The 16,125-nt window shown below is 41.3% G+C and overlaps 8 protein-coding genes across 8 annotated transcripts; 6 read left to right on the top strand and 2 right to left on the bottom strand.

Annotated features, from left to right (window-relative positions):
• Positions 1-79: 79 nt before the first annotated feature.
• On the top strand, positions 80-1,456 carry ATC70_011127 (uncharacterized protein; the record flags this gene model as incomplete). Its single annotated transcript, XM_064830325.1, has 1 exon — positions 80-1,456. The coding sequence occupies one exon, from the start codon at positions 80-82 to the stop codon at positions 1,454-1,456; it is 1,377 nt and encodes a 458-aa protein (XP_064682827.1).
• Positions 1,457-3,303: 1,847 nt separating this feature from the next.
• On the bottom strand, positions 3,304-3,985 carry ATC70_011126 (uncharacterized protein; the record flags this gene model as incomplete). Its single annotated transcript, XM_064830324.1, has 4 exons — positions 3,304-3,332; positions 3,397-3,507; positions 3,563-3,671; positions 3,980-3,985. The coding sequence occupies 4 exons, from the start codon at positions 3,983-3,985 to the stop codon at positions 3,304-3,306; spliced, it is 255 nt and encodes an 84-aa protein (XP_064682826.1).
• Positions 3,986-4,176: 191 nt separating this feature from the next.
• Positions 4,177-5,902, bottom strand: ATC70_011125 (uncharacterized protein; the record flags this gene model as incomplete). Its single annotated transcript, XM_064830323.1, has 5 exons — positions 4,177-4,924; positions 4,980-5,198; positions 5,255-5,373; positions 5,429-5,720; positions 5,778-5,902. 5 exons carry the CDS (start codon positions 5,900-5,902, stop codon positions 4,177-4,179), a joined length of 1,503 nt encoding a protein of 500 aa, XP_064682825.1.
• A 333-nt stretch (positions 5,903-6,235) lies between these two features.
• ATC70_011124 (uncharacterized protein) lies at positions 6,236-7,411 on the top strand (the record flags this gene model as incomplete). Its single annotated transcript, XM_064830322.1, has 1 exon — positions 6,236-7,411. One exon carries the CDS (start codon positions 6,236-6,238, stop codon positions 7,409-7,411), a length of 1,176 nt encoding a protein of 391 aa, XP_064682824.1.
• A 1,418-nt stretch (positions 7,412-8,829) lies between these two features.
• On the top strand, positions 8,830-11,236 carry ATC70_011123 (uncharacterized protein; the record flags this gene model as incomplete). The annotated part of the gene is made up of 6 exons (XM_064830321.1): positions 8,830-8,860; positions 8,923-9,092; positions 9,180-10,748; positions 10,806-10,872; positions 10,927-11,138; positions 11,198-11,236. 6 exons carry the CDS (start codon positions 8,830-8,832, stop codon positions 11,234-11,236), a joined length of 2,088 nt encoding a protein of 695 aa, XP_064682823.1.
• A 244-nt stretch (positions 11,237-11,480) lies between these two features.
• On the top strand, positions 11,481-11,863 carry BNA1 (3-hydroxyanthranilic acid dioxygenase; the record flags this gene model as incomplete). The annotated part of the gene is made up of 3 exons (XM_064830320.1): positions 11,481-11,530; positions 11,595-11,773; positions 11,832-11,863. The coding sequence occupies 3 exons, from the start codon at positions 11,481-11,483 to the stop codon at positions 11,861-11,863; spliced, it is 261 nt and encodes an 86-aa protein (XP_064682822.1).
• A 453-nt stretch (positions 11,864-12,316) lies between these two features.
• Positions 12,317-14,430, top strand: YMC2 (Mitochondrial carrier protein ymc2; the record flags this gene model as incomplete). Its single annotated transcript, XM_064830319.1, has 4 exons — positions 12,317-13,019; positions 13,082-13,771; positions 13,824-13,978; positions 14,035-14,430. The coding sequence occupies 4 exons, from the start codon at positions 12,317-12,319 to the stop codon at positions 14,428-14,430; spliced, it is 1,944 nt and encodes a 647-aa protein (XP_064682821.1).
• A 247-nt stretch (positions 14,431-14,677) lies between these two features.
• On the top strand, positions 14,678-15,683 carry ATC70_011120 (uncharacterized protein; the record flags this gene model as incomplete). The annotated part of the gene is made up of 3 exons (XM_064830318.1): positions 14,678-15,090; positions 15,154-15,248; positions 15,316-15,683. The coding sequence occupies 3 exons, from the start codon at positions 14,678-14,680 to the stop codon at positions 15,681-15,683; spliced, it is 876 nt and encodes a 291-aa protein (XP_064682820.1).
• Between the last annotated feature and the right edge of the window lie 442 nt (positions 15,684-16,125).

Below are 16,125 nucleotides of genomic sequence, written 5' to 3'. Positions count from 1 at the left end.
CACTCTTAATTAGAGATCATTTCGCTCTCTTTTTATCTTCTTTCTTCTACTTACAAATACATTCTACTCAATTCCTCAAATGATGATGGGAGACGAAGATTTCATGTTACAATATGTGGAGGCAAACACCGCTCCTGGTGGTCAAGGCAGCCAAACTGATTTCCTTGACAAGGGGTTTTCTGACCTCTTGCTCCAACAGCAATATCAAGTGCAGCAGCCGTCGCCTGCCTCAACTCTTGGTGGTCCTGTCTTCAGTAACTTTCCTTCCCCTACTCTTTCAAATGATTCCAATCGCAGTAGTCCTCAGAATTCGGCTGATCCCGCTGTCAATTTACTGGACCCTCAGCAGTTCCTCCAAAGTTTGTCTCATTTTCCCCAGGAAGGTTTTGACCAATTCGTCCAATTCGAGCAAGAAAGCCCTTCTTTTCGCACAGAACAAAATCAGCAGCAAGTACACCAGGAGGACGAGGATGAAGATGTGTTGGTGATAGAAGACGAAGAAGAAGAAGAAGAAGAAGAAGAGGAGGAGGAGGATAGTGCCAATATTAATGATTTGAAAGAAAAGATTGAAATGAAAAAGAAGAGTCAGTCCAAGGTCCAAAAATCAAGTAGAACTCCACGTCAACTTGAATGCTTTAATTGCCATGTTACCAAAACTCCCTTATGGCGTCGTACACCTGACCGTGCTCACTCTCTTTGTAATGCCTGTGGACTCTACTATAAACAATACAACACCCATCGACCTCTTCATATTCGCCAAAAGCATCAATCGAATCAAAGTAAACAAGCATCTGCCTCTTCTACTAATGTAAATATCACAGTTCCTTCTTCTCCTGAACCTGCCTCCAACAATAATGATCAAGACAATTATGGTATCGACATTCACTATGCTTCTCCACAGCACTTCGAAGAGTCCGCTCCTATCTCGACTCCTCCTTCTCAAGAGGAAACACACTGCCATCAATGCTATCAAAGCAACGCTGCATCTTGGCATATGAATGCCATGGGTCAAACTATATGCGGCACTTGCACTATTTACGCCAGTATGCAGCAGGTTGCTACATCGACTTCCAATAGTCCCTCTCCAGTTACGGGCCAAAAGCGACGATCCTGTGATGCTATTTTAATTGAAGACAATGTTTCAGAAACACACAAAATGCAAAGATTGTATCAGCAACCTCAAGTGTTCCCCTCCATGGTCATGCCTAGTGCCAATGTTCAAATGGATCCTCTTCCAACACCCCCCACTGCTCAGCAGCCTCCACAGCAACAAGAAGATGTCCATCACCAAAATGACGATACAAGATTTAAATCTCTCATTGGCCGTATGTCTCCTCAGCAAATGGAAGGCTTCTTGAATATGCTTGAAAGACGATGTGCTATTCTTCGATCCATCATCTACTCTGACAATAACAATGGTGATTCCACCCCTACCAACAGCATTATAATTTCATAACGTTATTTCTATACATATTTTCTCTTTTTTATTTGTACAAATACCCCACACCAACCCCAATTTTTTCATGTTGACATGAAATACATAAAATAAAATAATATTATAAAAAAAAAAAACTTTTCCTGTAACACACACATAAATAAAAAACGATACTTTAAAACGGAAGGGCCAACCTTACAAGTACTTTTTCCCACGATGAAGAGGAGGAGAGTGGCAAAAACATAGTTCATAAATAAATAAACACCCTAGAATATGAAAGAATCCAGAATGGTCTTTTTCAGATGATGTAGATCGCTCTCTCAGAACATTTATCCCTCAGTGATGACTATAAAGTGTCTAATTGACCATCTGCAACAGTCGATGATAAAGAAAAAAGCTTGGATTTATAGTTACATCGGCGCAATTGCATAGATATATAAGAATCATTGCTTTCATGGTTGATGAATTCGGCTAGCCCAACAAAAGCTGTGTATACTGTCATACACTGATACAGAATCCGAGGCCCAAGATAATCAACGTTTTGTCCAACTCGCATAGTCCTGAGGTTGCTTTAAGTGAGTAGGTCACATGTGCTCTCACTTTACTTTACATGGATGCGTGATTTCAACTTGATTATTAAGCTTCCCCTCATCCGGAAAAGAGCCAATCAACTTACATGGCAAGTGCATATCGATATTACCATCTTGATAAACCTAAACAAAAGAGCCAACATGTACAGATGATTCTGGTTTCCGGATTTCGCATCCAAGTGGAAATTATGATCAGATTGAATAGGCTATATATTCCGCAAAGTTGTGAGACACATGTGTCGCATTTAGCAAACTTTACAACAAGCGCGCGTTTCTAATACCACATATAGTCAAATGTAACGACGCTACAATGAAGAGTTACATTTTGGCAAAATACTCAAGTCTTACAAGAGGTAAAATCAGTGCACCGAAATGCTTGCCTTATGGCATCCATTTCCTGATTGCGGTGGTCTAAGCGAGCAGACCAAGTGATTGCAATAAAAAAGCAAAGTGATGGCTGTTGATCTTTAAAGTTATGCTGCTATAATGGCTGTAACGATTGAGTTGTTATCATGTCTCACTAAACGAAAATAGGCATAATTTCCTCAAGGCATCAAACCTGTGGTATGATTCATCTCCTTCCTCCAAACTATTCGCCTAGTGAGATCTCAAGTTATGCCTCAAAGTTAAGAATATAGCTAGCGCACTTCTTTCTCAGCAGTTTGGCATTCAGTAATGACTATCAGAGCTATCAGCCAGATTCTGCAGTTACTTGCCATTGCATTTCTTTAAAGGCGATGCTATCGGAGTGTGAATTGTGCCCTATGCTGCCTCTGCCTGTCAAACTTATTTCCTCCAGGGCAATGCTTTCATTGCATGATTTCTTTCAGGCACCAAGTATTTTCTGATTGTTTCGAAGGCTTAAATTGAGAATTAGAAGACTGCATCTCATCATCTGCAAAATTACTCGAGGCAATCATAGTTGCCCGCAAAATGCTTTGAAAACATCATGTTGCTATTTCTAAAGACATGCAAATTCAATAAAAACGTCCAATCATCTTGCTAAACATCTCAATGCACTGCACTATGTCAATACCCAACCTCATATCACTCTAAGCCCATATTCCTGCTGAAATCCATATTCACATCTAAAAATTAAATATGGATAGTTTTTTTTTTTTTTTTTGCTTTTTATGCTTTTATTGACGAAATAAAGAGATAAAAGTCGAAAAAAACGTTGTGGGTAGTTTACAGGTGTAAAAGAAATTAACAGCTTAGTTCGTGCCATATATAACGGAATCATGAAAACAGGTTTGAACAATTTTAACTAATGAAAGCTTAGTTAGCCTTTCTACGGAAAGAACAGCCTAAAATATAGAAATATACATATTAGATTCCATCATGAAACATAGAACATGCCCAACAACTTACCTTCAGTCAAGCGAGCACGACCACCAGTAGGTTGGCACAAGACAGTACCGCAAGAGGAGCACAAAACGACAGTTTGAGCGTGGCTGAAAACGGTGCTGATGTTCAAACAACCTTTGAATAGTAATTGAATAAGAAATTCATATTATGAATTATAAATACAACTTACCAGGACACTTAACGTCCATGAAGTAAGAGTTGGGAGATTGCACAAGTCTCTTGAGCTTGTGAGAGCGCTTCTCGTGTTCAACAGAGGGGTTAAGAAGATCAATAGCCAACTATTCACAAACAAAATCACATTAATATCACAGACTATTATGCAACTGTTTTGGATATGTAAAAAAAAGTGATTGAACGACGACTACAAGCGAGAATTTTAGCGTAATTGATTGTATATTATGGCTGATCTCTCATTGACAAAGTTGCTTAATTTCGATCGTCAAAGGTGATGAAATTGTTTCCGAAGATTCATGTTGCATCAACACATCCATCCATCTGTTTTATCGCTAAATTCGTCTCATCCATCCATCATCAAGGCGCCTCTCATCATTCAATTCACTTGTTTACATATCCAAATGGTACGTACGGTCATATTGCTGTGTTGAAGGGCTCAGTGAAAAGGGAAGAATTCACTGTTTTCAGTGTTTTCTTCAATACTAGTACAGAAAAAATATTCCAAATTTTTAATGGTCCGGCCGAGCACGGCCAGCAGCAGACAAAAGCAAACATATATAATAGCATTTATACGAATCTCCGTGTATCATAGAGCTTTATTAATTGACATTAACCTTCAAAGCACCACTCATACTGCTTTGCTAACGCCTTCTTCTTTGAGCGAAGCTTGGATACTTCACCAAATTGTCTTACACGCTGACGAAGCGCTAACCAAACCACATGGACATCGTCATTTGTTGATTTGTATGCAGTGATCATCTTTCGAACTTGAGCCAAACTTTCAGTTCTTAACTTCTTCAATTCCAGAATGCGATCTTTGCGTCTCCACATGCCACGTCCAAGTACCACAGCATCAAACAAGCGCCATCTGCCTTGCAAATCCTTGAAATTTTCATAACGTTCGTCAATTGAAGTGACATGGTACCAGACAAATACACCTAAAGTAGCCAAAGCAGTAAAGAAACCCAAGAAGGTGCCACCAAATAAAGCAAACCAACCCCAGATGAAGGACACCAAATAAATCAGAGGTACGAGTGCCATTCCAAAGAAGATTTTGTTTTGGGCTCTTACCTCCTCGTAAATTTCAACATGACCAGCAATATAACCAGCTACGTACAGTGGTAAATGGGCTACCAGGCCCGGTAAAAATAAGGGTAAATCGATTAAACTAGCAGCTGTACGTTGTAATAATTGCACGGTGGTTGAGATGGCTGTAATATTCTTTTCGTTATATTTGGCAATTTGTGCGTCCTTCAGTAGCAAAGATTCCAGTTCCAATTTGTATACAACCAGACTTTTTTGAAGTTTAGCAATCTCGACATCCTTTTCACCCAGTGAATGCATTGCATTTATCAAGCTATCGTAAAGCAAATAAGTTCTCGTGCTGATAAAAACCGCATTTACCCACTGACCTCTGAGTAATTGGTATATAGTCCTTCATCAGACCATTCTCACCCGGGAATAATAACCATCTGGCCATGTCAGCAGCATACTTACTATCCCAGTCAGGTGCATTCACCGTGAGCTTTTCCATGGCTTGCTCAGTGGCCCTCGTCAATTGCTTGGCTGCTTTCTTGGGGTCTTGTAAATACAGAGGCAAATACGGTTCAATGGGAATGGGCTTTCCATATCTAAGGTAACATCATAAGAATGCAACATGCTGCTAATTCAACATGGTATCGCTTACTTAACAATAACAACGCTTCTATATTTCGATTTCTCAGGATACACAATACCAACAGGTAAGATTGGAGCAGGTTTATTGAGCCCCTCATCATGGTTGATTTTCGCATATTCCAAAGCAGCCTATGAAAATGACGATGAATAAGAAATGCCCCATTCAAAATGAGAATATGCTTACAAAACTAGTGCCATCTTTGAAAGTACCCAATCTTGGCAGAGTATGGCTGGTTCCTTCTGGAAATACTGCTACTGCTTCTCCCAGTTTCAAAACTTCGAAGGTCGAAGCGTAAAGCAAGGAATTGTTTTTAGTCGTTCTATCAACTGGTACAACACCACAATCATTTAAGAATGAAGCAGCATACGGATTTTTGAACATGCTGTCCTTGGCCCAGTAGTGAAGCCGACGTTTGTTGGGAAATGTAACAGATAAGACTGCAGGGTCGACAATCATGTTGTGATGAGTAGCGGCACTAGATGTCGAAGGAAATTTATACAACTGGATAGAGAGCACTTTGACAATAACTTACACTATAAAAGGTTGTGATTCTGGAGGCACATTGTCAACGTCTTCAAGCTTGATATCACTGAAGAATGACCATAGTGCGCTTCTAGATATAGTACATACCACCTCGTGGTAGAAACCAAATGGCATTTTTTTTTTTTTTCTATTCCCCAAAGAAAAAGTAACGAACAGGAAAGAGAAATGTGAAATTCAGTAGGCTGGGGTGGAAACCATTCTATTATGTGATATGCTGCAGATGAAATGTATTCGAAAAAGGGTTCCTAATGATGATGATCTCAAGGATTGCTAATTGGAGCACAAACGCTCATTGTTTTGAAGATGTCCAGAATTAGATTTTTTTTTTTTTTTCCCTGATGGTTACTCTCACTCTATAATCTAGTTCTCTCTGTTGTTTGTTTTGGGGCCCACTTTTTCTCTCTTTTCTTTTGTTAGCTCTCATCATATCACCACTTAAGCTTTAGCATGCCCGAAGAAGCTGTTGCCACACCATCCGCTCACCCTCCCGTTGCTGAATCAGCGCCATCAGCTCCTGCTAATGTCGCTCCACCAACAGCTGAGCCAGCTCCAGCTCCCGCCGCGCCCGCTACTGTTCCCGTACCAGCACCTGCAGTACCGGCAGCAGCAGCAGTACCACCACCACCACCACCACCACCAGCAGCAGTGGAAGGGCCTCCTCAGCCATCTTCCATACCCAAGATTGCTCCCCCCACAGCAGCTATGATGATGCAACCGAATCCCGCAATGATGCGACAGCAAGTGCATCCATATATACCACAAACCCGAGGCTTCTTAGATGGCCTTTTAGATAGACTCCATTTGGCACCAAAGTATCCAACCTTAGATGGGAGAACTATATTGCCACAGCAGATGCCACAGCCTGTGTCAGTTCCTAGTGGTCCACCACCCATGGTAGAAGAGATGGCTATCAGGCAGCAGGCTCAACAGGCTCAACAGCAACAGGCCCAACAACAGGTTCAGCAACAGGCTCAACAGCAGCAAGTCCAACAGGCTCAACACCAAGCCCAGCAGCAGCAACAACAAATACAGCAACAACAGTTGACAGCATTATCGAATATGGGAATGATGATGCCATTCAACAATCAGGTCCAACAACAACAACAACAACAGCAGGCGCAACAGGCTCAAATGCTGATGATGCTGATGATGATGGGACAGCAGCAGCAACAACAGCCGCAAAATTTACTCGTACGTCAACATCAGCAACAGCAAATGCTGCAACAGCAACTGCTGCTGCAACAACAACAACAACAACAACAACAACAACAACAACAACATCAACAGCAACAGATGGCTTTAGCTGCACTGACGCAAATGATGACCCAACAGCAACTACAACAGCAGCATTTGTATAACAATACCCATAATAACTTGATGATGTATAACAACACTCAAGCATACCCTTCTTATCAACATCTGCAGCAACAACATCAGCCATATCAGCAAATATATAACACGAATGCAAGAAGAGCGTATAATCACAATGCATATCCAATGCAAGACTACGCTCACTATGGTCAGCCTTACTCGAATTATGATTCAAATGCACGATATGGACCCAGACTGATGACACCAAATGGGAGAACAAGGAACTATAGCTCGGTAAAAGACTTGCGATGATGAGTTGTTTATTATTTAGAGGGGTTTCAAGCTCTAAGACCTTGCTTCAAAAACTTATTCGCCACTAATATATGTATGTATGTCATGAATAAAATTTGTAGTCGCTAAGCACCCTTCAAAGCCTTCAAAGAGCATTGAGCTTATTACACTTGTGCCGATAGTGAAGCCAAAATAGTTGGCCTTTTCATATATAAAAATGCGTGGAAAAGTAAAGAAAAAAAAAGTAGCCAGCCTAAGCGATAGTACTTTCAATACGCAATTCTCTTCTTGTGGGCATTTGAAGGCATCATCTACCTTCACAACTATCACGGAATCGACTCTGCCAGCTGAATTTTCAATTTCCGCTATCTACAAATTCGTTTCGATTCGTTGACTTTTGATTAGATTCCGACTCGTTTGATCTATTCTGTTAGATTTGACTATACAAAGCGTGCTGATCCCCCCATACTTCCTAATGCATTATAAAAGTACTTTTCAAGCCGCATACAATGGCACTAATTATAAGAGGTGCTTTGAATAGGCTTGCAGAGCAATGTTGGTAAATACGAAATGAGGTTTTTGGCCAAAAAGTCGAGATTTTACATACAAAGGTGTCATAAAAGTGGTTTCAGGGGTTACGCTGGATTCGTAGCAACATTTTGATTTAACACATACCATAATAAAAGTCTTCAATTTTGAGGTCAAAAACGCGATCGTTTGGTTTTCGATGAAAGCCATGAGGGGTACCTCATGCTTTTTGGTCGATTTTTGGTCATGTTTTTTTTTGATCCCCAAAAAGTTGAGCAATGGTGTCGGTAAGTAAGTGTTGGACGAAAGCAATTGTTTGGTGCTATTCCGGCGGTCTAAAGCAGCTTTTAAAACGAGAAAACCCTGCCCAAATGCGCCCAAATTTCGCTGTGATTTGTGTATATTTGAAAAGTAAGTGACAATGCTCATATGTTATACACCGGTATTCGAGTTGCTTCCAGTGATGCAGATGCTAGGAGCTCAGAATGAACTAGATCCATAGTATGGACGTCTTTGTACATCTTCTCTCTGACATTTTTTGATGACAAGTGATGGCTAATGCCTCTCTGTCACCTGATCCCGTCTTCCTTGATTATAAATTAAAATATTTGACATAAGGAGTTGTATGTGATGAAGTGCGAAATACACAAACAGTCATTCCAGATCGTAACGCTATGTCCATAACCTTGTAAAAGACCTTGCTGATCAACACAGCCAGCATAACATTATTAATATGGATGTCCCATATCTCATCCAAATGAGAGCCTGATTAAAGTTCCGTTCATGAACTCTCCATTCATTCATCTTCCATGCACGTCATGCTTTTTGTGCAATATTTCTTGGTATTTCCTGGATTTTTTTTCTTTTCTCCTTTCTATCTTTTATTTTTTTATCCTGAATAGACAATCAATATGAGTATGGATTCACAACTGATCAAGACAGGTAATGTTTAGAGACGACTTGACGAGCGAGTGAGTGCATTGTCTGACTAGTAGCCGTAATAGTCAACAAGTTGCAAGACGCTTTTGCCACTGTAGGCGTGCACAACCCGGTTGACTTGCCTCAAATTGCTGTTATCGGCTCTCAGTCAAGTGGTAAGAGTTCTGTGCTGGAGAACATTGTTGGCCGCGATTTCCTTCCTCGTGGCACTGGTATTGTGACCCGTCGTCCATTGGTAAGTGTGTAGTAAAAAGGGGAAGGAGGAAGAGAGAGAGAGTGTGTGTGTGGATGCAGCATGATTGACTCATCTCATGTGCAATAGATTCTGCAACTCATCAACCGCCCTGCAGAAGATAAAACCAACAAGGAGGAGTCAGCCAAAGAAGACGCTGGGAGAGAGAATCAGAACGAATGGGGCGAATTTTTGCATTTACCTGGCCAAAAATTCCATGACTTTAACAAGATTCGTGATGAAATCGTCAAGGACACTGAACTCAAAACCGGCAAAAACTTGGGTATCTCACCTCAACCCATCAACCTGAGAATCTTTTCACCCAACGTGCTGACCTTGACCTTGGTCGATTTACCAGGCCTCACCAAAGTACCTGTCGGCGATCAACCCAAAGACATTGAAAAACAAATCCGAGAAATGATTCTGAAATACATTACAAAGCCCAACTCAATCATCCTGGCAGTGACTGCAGCCAACACTGATTTAGCCAATTCAGACGGTCTTAAACTGGCCCGTGATGTGGATCCTGAAGGCTTGCGTACTATTGGTGTGCTCACAAAAGTGGATTTGATGGATCAAGGTACAGACGTCATTGATATTCTGGCAGGTCGTGTGGTGCCTTTGCGTTTGGGTTACGTTCCTGTAGTCAATCGTGGTCAGAGAGACATCGAGAACAACAAATCCATTAAGCGTGCTTTGGATGCTGAACGTGAATACTTTGAAAATCATGCCGCTTACAAGTCCAAGGCTCAATACTGTGGAACACCCTTTTTGGCTCGCAAACTCAACATGATCCTGATGCATCATATTCGCAATACTCTGCCAGAAATTAAGGCCAAGATCCAAGCTGCTCTTTTAAAATATCAACAAGAACTATTGACATTGGGCGACCCCTTGGATGAAGATGGCAGCTCTGCTAACCGTGCCAACCTTGTCTTGAATATCATTACCGAGTTTTGCACCGAATTCAGAACAATCATTGATGGCAACTCGAACGATCTATCCAGTTTTGAACTATCTGGTGGTGCGCGTATCAGTTTTGTGTTCCATGAATTATACGCTAATGGCGTCAAGAGCATTGATCCTTTGGAGCAAATCAAAGACGTCGATATTCGCACCATCTTGTACAACTCTTCTGGCTCCTCACCTGCACTCTTTGTTGCAACCACGGCATTTGAAGTTATCATCAAGCAACAAATCAGGCGTCTTGAGGAGCCCAGTATCAAGTGTATTAACATGGTCTACGATGAATTAGTCCGTATTCTAGGTCAATTGCTCACCAAGCAATTCTTTAAGCGATTCCCTACGCTCAAGGACAAGTTCTATCAAGTGGTATTGGTATTCTTCAAGAAGGCTCTTCAACCCACATCTAAACTGGTGACGGATTTGGTGTCCATGGAGTCATGCTACATCAACACTGCTCATCCTGATTTCTTGAACGGCCATCAAGCTATTGCTGCAGTTACCGAGCGCATTAACCAAAAGAATCAACAGCAACAGATTGAACCCAAGAAACAGCACAACCCCGCCAACGCTTTACAAACCAATGCATCCAGTGCAAATGAAGAAACCAATAGCAATGGATCACTCTTTGGAAGCTTCTTCTCGGGCAACAAGAAGACTACCAAGAAGACATCGGCCTCAAGTATGATGGATGCTGTAAGTCGAGTCAATCAAACGTTGCTCAATTATAGGTAACCTAACACTGTTCCTTAGCCACCTACAACATTGAAAGCTACAGGGGCTTTGTCTGACCGTGAGTTTATGGAGACCGAAGTCATCAGTAAGTGTGCCAGTTGAGCGGATGAGGTATAGCAGTATCTTACAGATGCGGTAGAATTATTGATCCAATCATACTACAACATTGTCAAGCGCACCATGATTGACATGGTCCCTAAGGCCATCATGCTCAATTTGGTCAACCATTCCAAAGAAGAGCTTCAACGTGAGCTATTGACAGAACTGTACAAGCACGATGTTTTGGACGATCTTTTACAAGAATCCGACTTTACTAGACAAAGAAGAAAGGAATGCAAAAAGATGATTGAGGTAAATGACGTTGTATGTTTGAATGTGGACATTTCTATTGACAAGTATCGTTCAACTAGGCATTACAAAAAGCAGATGAAATTGTTGGATCCGTATAGAGCAATAAAAAAAGTGGAGGTTTTTTTTTTTTTTTTTTTTTTTTTTTTTTTTTTGATTTTGACATTTGAAAGCTTTCCACACTACAAATGATGACTAGCGTTTTGAGCCGAGCCAATGAAATGTGTATTGAAATTTTTTCTTGCGCCTTTAAAATAACATTGTAAACTAGAAATGAGCTAGTTCTTTCTTTCACATCCACTTCCCGGTTTAACCTACCTTAACTTTTTGGAAAAACCTAATATAATGGAGAACTCAGAGGGTAGAATCATTGATCTTTACATCCCCCGCAAGTGGTAAAATTTTCAGGACATGTGCATGTGTGGGTCTATCGTAACATTTTGCTTTTTGACATGTTAGCTCAGCCACTAACCGCTTGATCACTGCCAAGGATCATTCTTCAGTTCAGATCAACATTGCTGATGTTGATGCTGAAGGTCGCTCAACTAACTCTTTTGTTACTTACGCTCTTTCCGGCTTTGTTCGTAAGGAAGCTGAGGGTGATGATGCTATCAATCGTCTCGCTCAACAAGATGGATGTAAGTAGTAAACTTCAGCTTTCTCACTGCTGACACTGACATGACCACTTGTATGTAGATTTGCAAAACGTCTTTTCTTACCAACAATAAGTTCAATCAGAGTTGTTCTAGTATGACATCTTGCTCACCCTTCAAGATTGCTTTACTATGAAAAATTTGCTTTTTTATTCTTTTGATATGACAATAAATGTATTTGGTTATTCAAGGAGCTATGTTGTTTGGATTTTGGGATCATGTATGTGTTATGAGTACATGATAAGCGATGATGATGTGAGTGATGGATGGGATTGCATGCCAAGATTTGACAGCCATTTCAAGGGCCCATCGCGCTGAGCAACTGCTGATATAACATGTTTATGGTATCTAGAATGATCTTGTCTAGATCGAATTGCCTCAAACTTGTTTGTTCGTTTCATCACCCTCTAAACGAGCCTTGATGGATGCTAATCTATTCTTACCTTGTTGTGCTTATGTGACGCTTAAAATCAGTTTTTCGTTGACTTGGGCTTTGAATCGATTGCTTCTTCCCCTTCTTTTTAAACCATGGCGAAGCAATCAAAACAAGAAAACGATACTGGCAGTGTCAAATCAAAATACTTTTCAATCGAAACGTACTTTAAGACACCTGCCAATGTCAACAAGAGACTCAAGCCAAGCACATCTGATTTGCAAGTGGAGAGAGCTATCAAGCAACAGGAAGAGAAGAAGGAGCGTTGCCCATTGTGTCAATTGTGGATTCTGACCGAGTCCATATCAATGGAGGTTCATGTGAATCAATGCCTGGATATGGAGCAGGAGAGAGAAAAGGAGAACATTCCACCATTGCTCATGTCTTTTAGCGAGAAAAGCTCATGTTTTTCATCAGACGACAATAACATTCGCAAGAAGGGTAGTTTCAGAGTTGCAGCCGCGGTCGAAAACTGTCAAGAGAAAACGGAAGAGATCCAAGACACAGTGGCATCCTCCATCGACAGCAGTAACGGCAGCCGTTCTATTGAGAGCTCCTTGCTTGATGATGACGATGAAAGTAAGAAATATGTTGCCAAGTGTGATACAGAGAGTACAAAGACAATCAGTGTGCAACCCTCCTCCTGGCGAAGCATGTTCTCATCCACCAGTCTGACCACATCTGTCACAACAAGGATCCTTGGAGCAAAAGATATTAATGCCAGTCTGCCTGCAGCAACAGCGCTCTTGCCTCAAAAGAAGAAGCAAAAGCCATGCCCATTCTACAAACGGGTTCGTGGTGAGTATCGGGCCATTCACTTGATCTGTAGCCATGTCCTCATGACTGATGAAAATGTATAGATACTCGATTTACTGTGGATGCTTTCAATTACGGTAAAATCCCTGATTGTGATGGCTATTTCCTAACACATTACCATGCGGATCATTATGGTGGTTTAAGAGCAAGTTGGTCTCATGGCCCTATTTATTGTTCTCAAGTGACAGCCAACCTTGTGAAACAGGAGTTGCGTGTCGATTCACGTTATGTTCATCCACTACCTATGAATCAACTGTATCCAATTGCAGAGTCTAATGTCCAAGTGGCCTTGATTGATGCTAACCACTGCCCGGGATCCGTCCTGTTCTTGTTTGTGGTTGACAAGAAGCGACACTTGCATACAGGCGACTTCAGAGCTGCGCCTCGAATGTGTTTACATCCTCTCATCAAGCAGCCCGAAAACCCCCCTATTTCTTGTCTCTATCTGGATACCACTTACTTGAGCCCGCAATATGCCTTTCCAGCGCAAGAGGAATGTATCCAGGCTGTATGTAATGTAGTGAAGAAGGAATTGGCACCCAAGATCAAAACGCCCTCTCTTTTGGAATCTTGGATTTCTATAAAAAGACCTGTATTGAAGGAAGAACAACCAAATGATCCCATGACCACCAAGGATGCCTTTAAATTAATGATGAATCAAAACAAGGCGACAGCATCCCGAGTCCTGATTGTAGTTGGCACCTACACCATCGGCAAAGAGCGAGTCTTTATCAGTCAGTATTGTTAGTGGCTTCATTCGCGATTGGATGTTAATTCTTTTTATAGGCATTGCCCGCATGCTCAAATGCAAGATTTATGCTCCTTACAAGAAAAAGCGTATTCTGTTGTGTCAAGAAGATGACGAACTCAAGAGCATGCTCACCAATAATCCGAGTGAAGCACAGGTGCATGTTGTACCACTCAGAGATATTCGTGCTGATGTAGGTTATACCAACACATCCAAATAGGCCATGGGTTCTTAATATGTTTGTTTTAGATCATGTCAAACTATCTCAAAGAGCACCAAGCACATTTCACATCACTCATTGGTTTCAAGCCTACAGGATGGACGTTCAAATCAACCTCTTCGCAGACATCAGATATGAAATTAGCTCCACTATCCGAAATCATCATACCACCTGCTGATAGAACGGTTCAAATTGAGCCTTACTATAACCGAAATGATATCAAGCTATATGGCGTACCATACTCTGAACACTCGAGCTTCAGAGAACTAGCCTCCTTCATAGCCAGCATGAATATCTATCATATTATACCCACCGTCAACCTGAGCCAAGTCCAAGCCATGTCCGCCTACTTTGATAAATGGCAGGAGGAGAAGATGGCCAAAAGAGTTACAGTTGTGAGATATCCAAATCAAGAATATTGGTAAATAAAATGCATATTTATGCGCTTTTCAGTAACAGTTGCAAGTGTGTGTGTGTGTGTGTGTGTATTTGTTGTGTTACAAGCTCTGTACGGACAAAATAGCCCCAACCCAGAGTTCGCCCCCTCTCTTTCCCTTCTCTTTTCTCCTATTTTTTATATACAAACATTTTATCATATAAAAGCTCTATCATTTTCATACCTCTTGCCTCTTTCTCTTTTACTCTCTTTTCAATTTTTCCCACACAAAACAAATGTATTCTCCTCCACAACAGCAAGACTACAAGATTGATGCTGAGCATTTCCAGCATTCTGTCGATACACATACTACAGTCGGAGCCGTACCTGTCGTACGAAACAATCGGTTATTCAATCCTTCCTATCAACAGCAGCTTCATCAACGTCAAAACTCTTTTGGTACAGTCGCTTCTGCCATCACCATGTCGCCTCCAAACCGTGCAGGCGGCATGGCATTCAGCGAGAACAACTCTCAAAACTGGTTTGGTACAAGCCTGGACTCAAATGGCTCGTCGTTCGGTCAATCTCCCATATTTAGCGGTAGAGACTTGATTGTATCTCCATCCACATCCAGTGGACATTTGGATTTGATGGGCAATGCGAGCAATACAAATACAAATGGCGATGATGATGAGAGTCAGCAAAGAAAGTAAGTTGCTTTCTAGCCGCATACATGGCTGCATCTGATATTCACATTGTAAACAACATAAAGCCTGCAAGATATGTTTGAGAAACGTCGCCGACGAAGAGAATCTCATAATGCCGTAGAGAGACGAAGAAGGGACAACATCAATGAGCGTATCCATGGTAACGTGCTAATGTGGCGCATGCACAAACATACATGTACATGATGGACTAATACGCAACTCTATAGAGCTATGCACTCTTTTACCAGAGAAATTGCTTGATTCGGCCCCTACAAGCTCAAATGTAATGTCAGTGTCCAGCGGCCAAGTGGGCGCTAATGGAAGGGCCGTCAACAAGGGAACTATTCTGAAACTCTCTGTCGATCATATTAAGGAGCTCCGTGAAGATGTGAATAGGTACCAAGAGAGAATTAGAGAGTTGGAGCATATGATTGAATGCGCAAAGAGAGGTGAGATGATAATCGATCCCAAAGCAAATTTACAGAACAACAACGCATTCGATACTGATCGTAATGCGCAAAGAGGAGGCCATCAAAGAGTGGGTTCGATACAATTTCGACAGCAATTCAACAATTTACAGCTTGGCCCTGAATAACCAGCGCATGTACAACCGTATCCTCAATAAACTTTTTCTGATTCCAGGACTTTACATACATTTGATGGCATTATTTTATAGTGGCCAGCGTGGCAGTGGATGTCCCGCTCGAGTTTGTTCTGTTTATCCCTGCTAGAAATGTATATTGATTGTGTCAAACGAGGTAGATGTGTATGTCGCCGTAGTTTTCATTGCAAATTACGGTGACGTCTTATACTATGGAAAGAGGGACTCAAAATTGGCAATTTGAATAAGAGATCTTTGACCCCTCTAAATCAGAGAAAAAAAGTAGGCTGGGGGGTGCCAATCTCATTGGGTTTTAAGGGGGGGTTAAGTAGGATAGCCTTGCCAATTCGTTTTTTGTTACTCCACTTTTTTTTTTTTTTTTTTTTTTTCCTATAATTTTTTTCTGGGCATTTGTATAATCTTATAAGCTACGTTG

The sequence above is a fragment of the Mucor velutinosus genome, assembly GCF_035048745.1.
Source record: "Mucor velutinosus strain NIH1002 chromosome Unknown tig00001564, whole genome shotgun sequence".
Lineage (NCBI taxonomy): Eukaryota > Fungi > Mucoromycota > Mucoromycetes > Mucorales > Mucoraceae > Mucor > Mucor velutinosus.
Note: the sequence above shows the minus strand (reverse complement) of the source record. Positions and strands in the feature narration are given on the sequence as shown.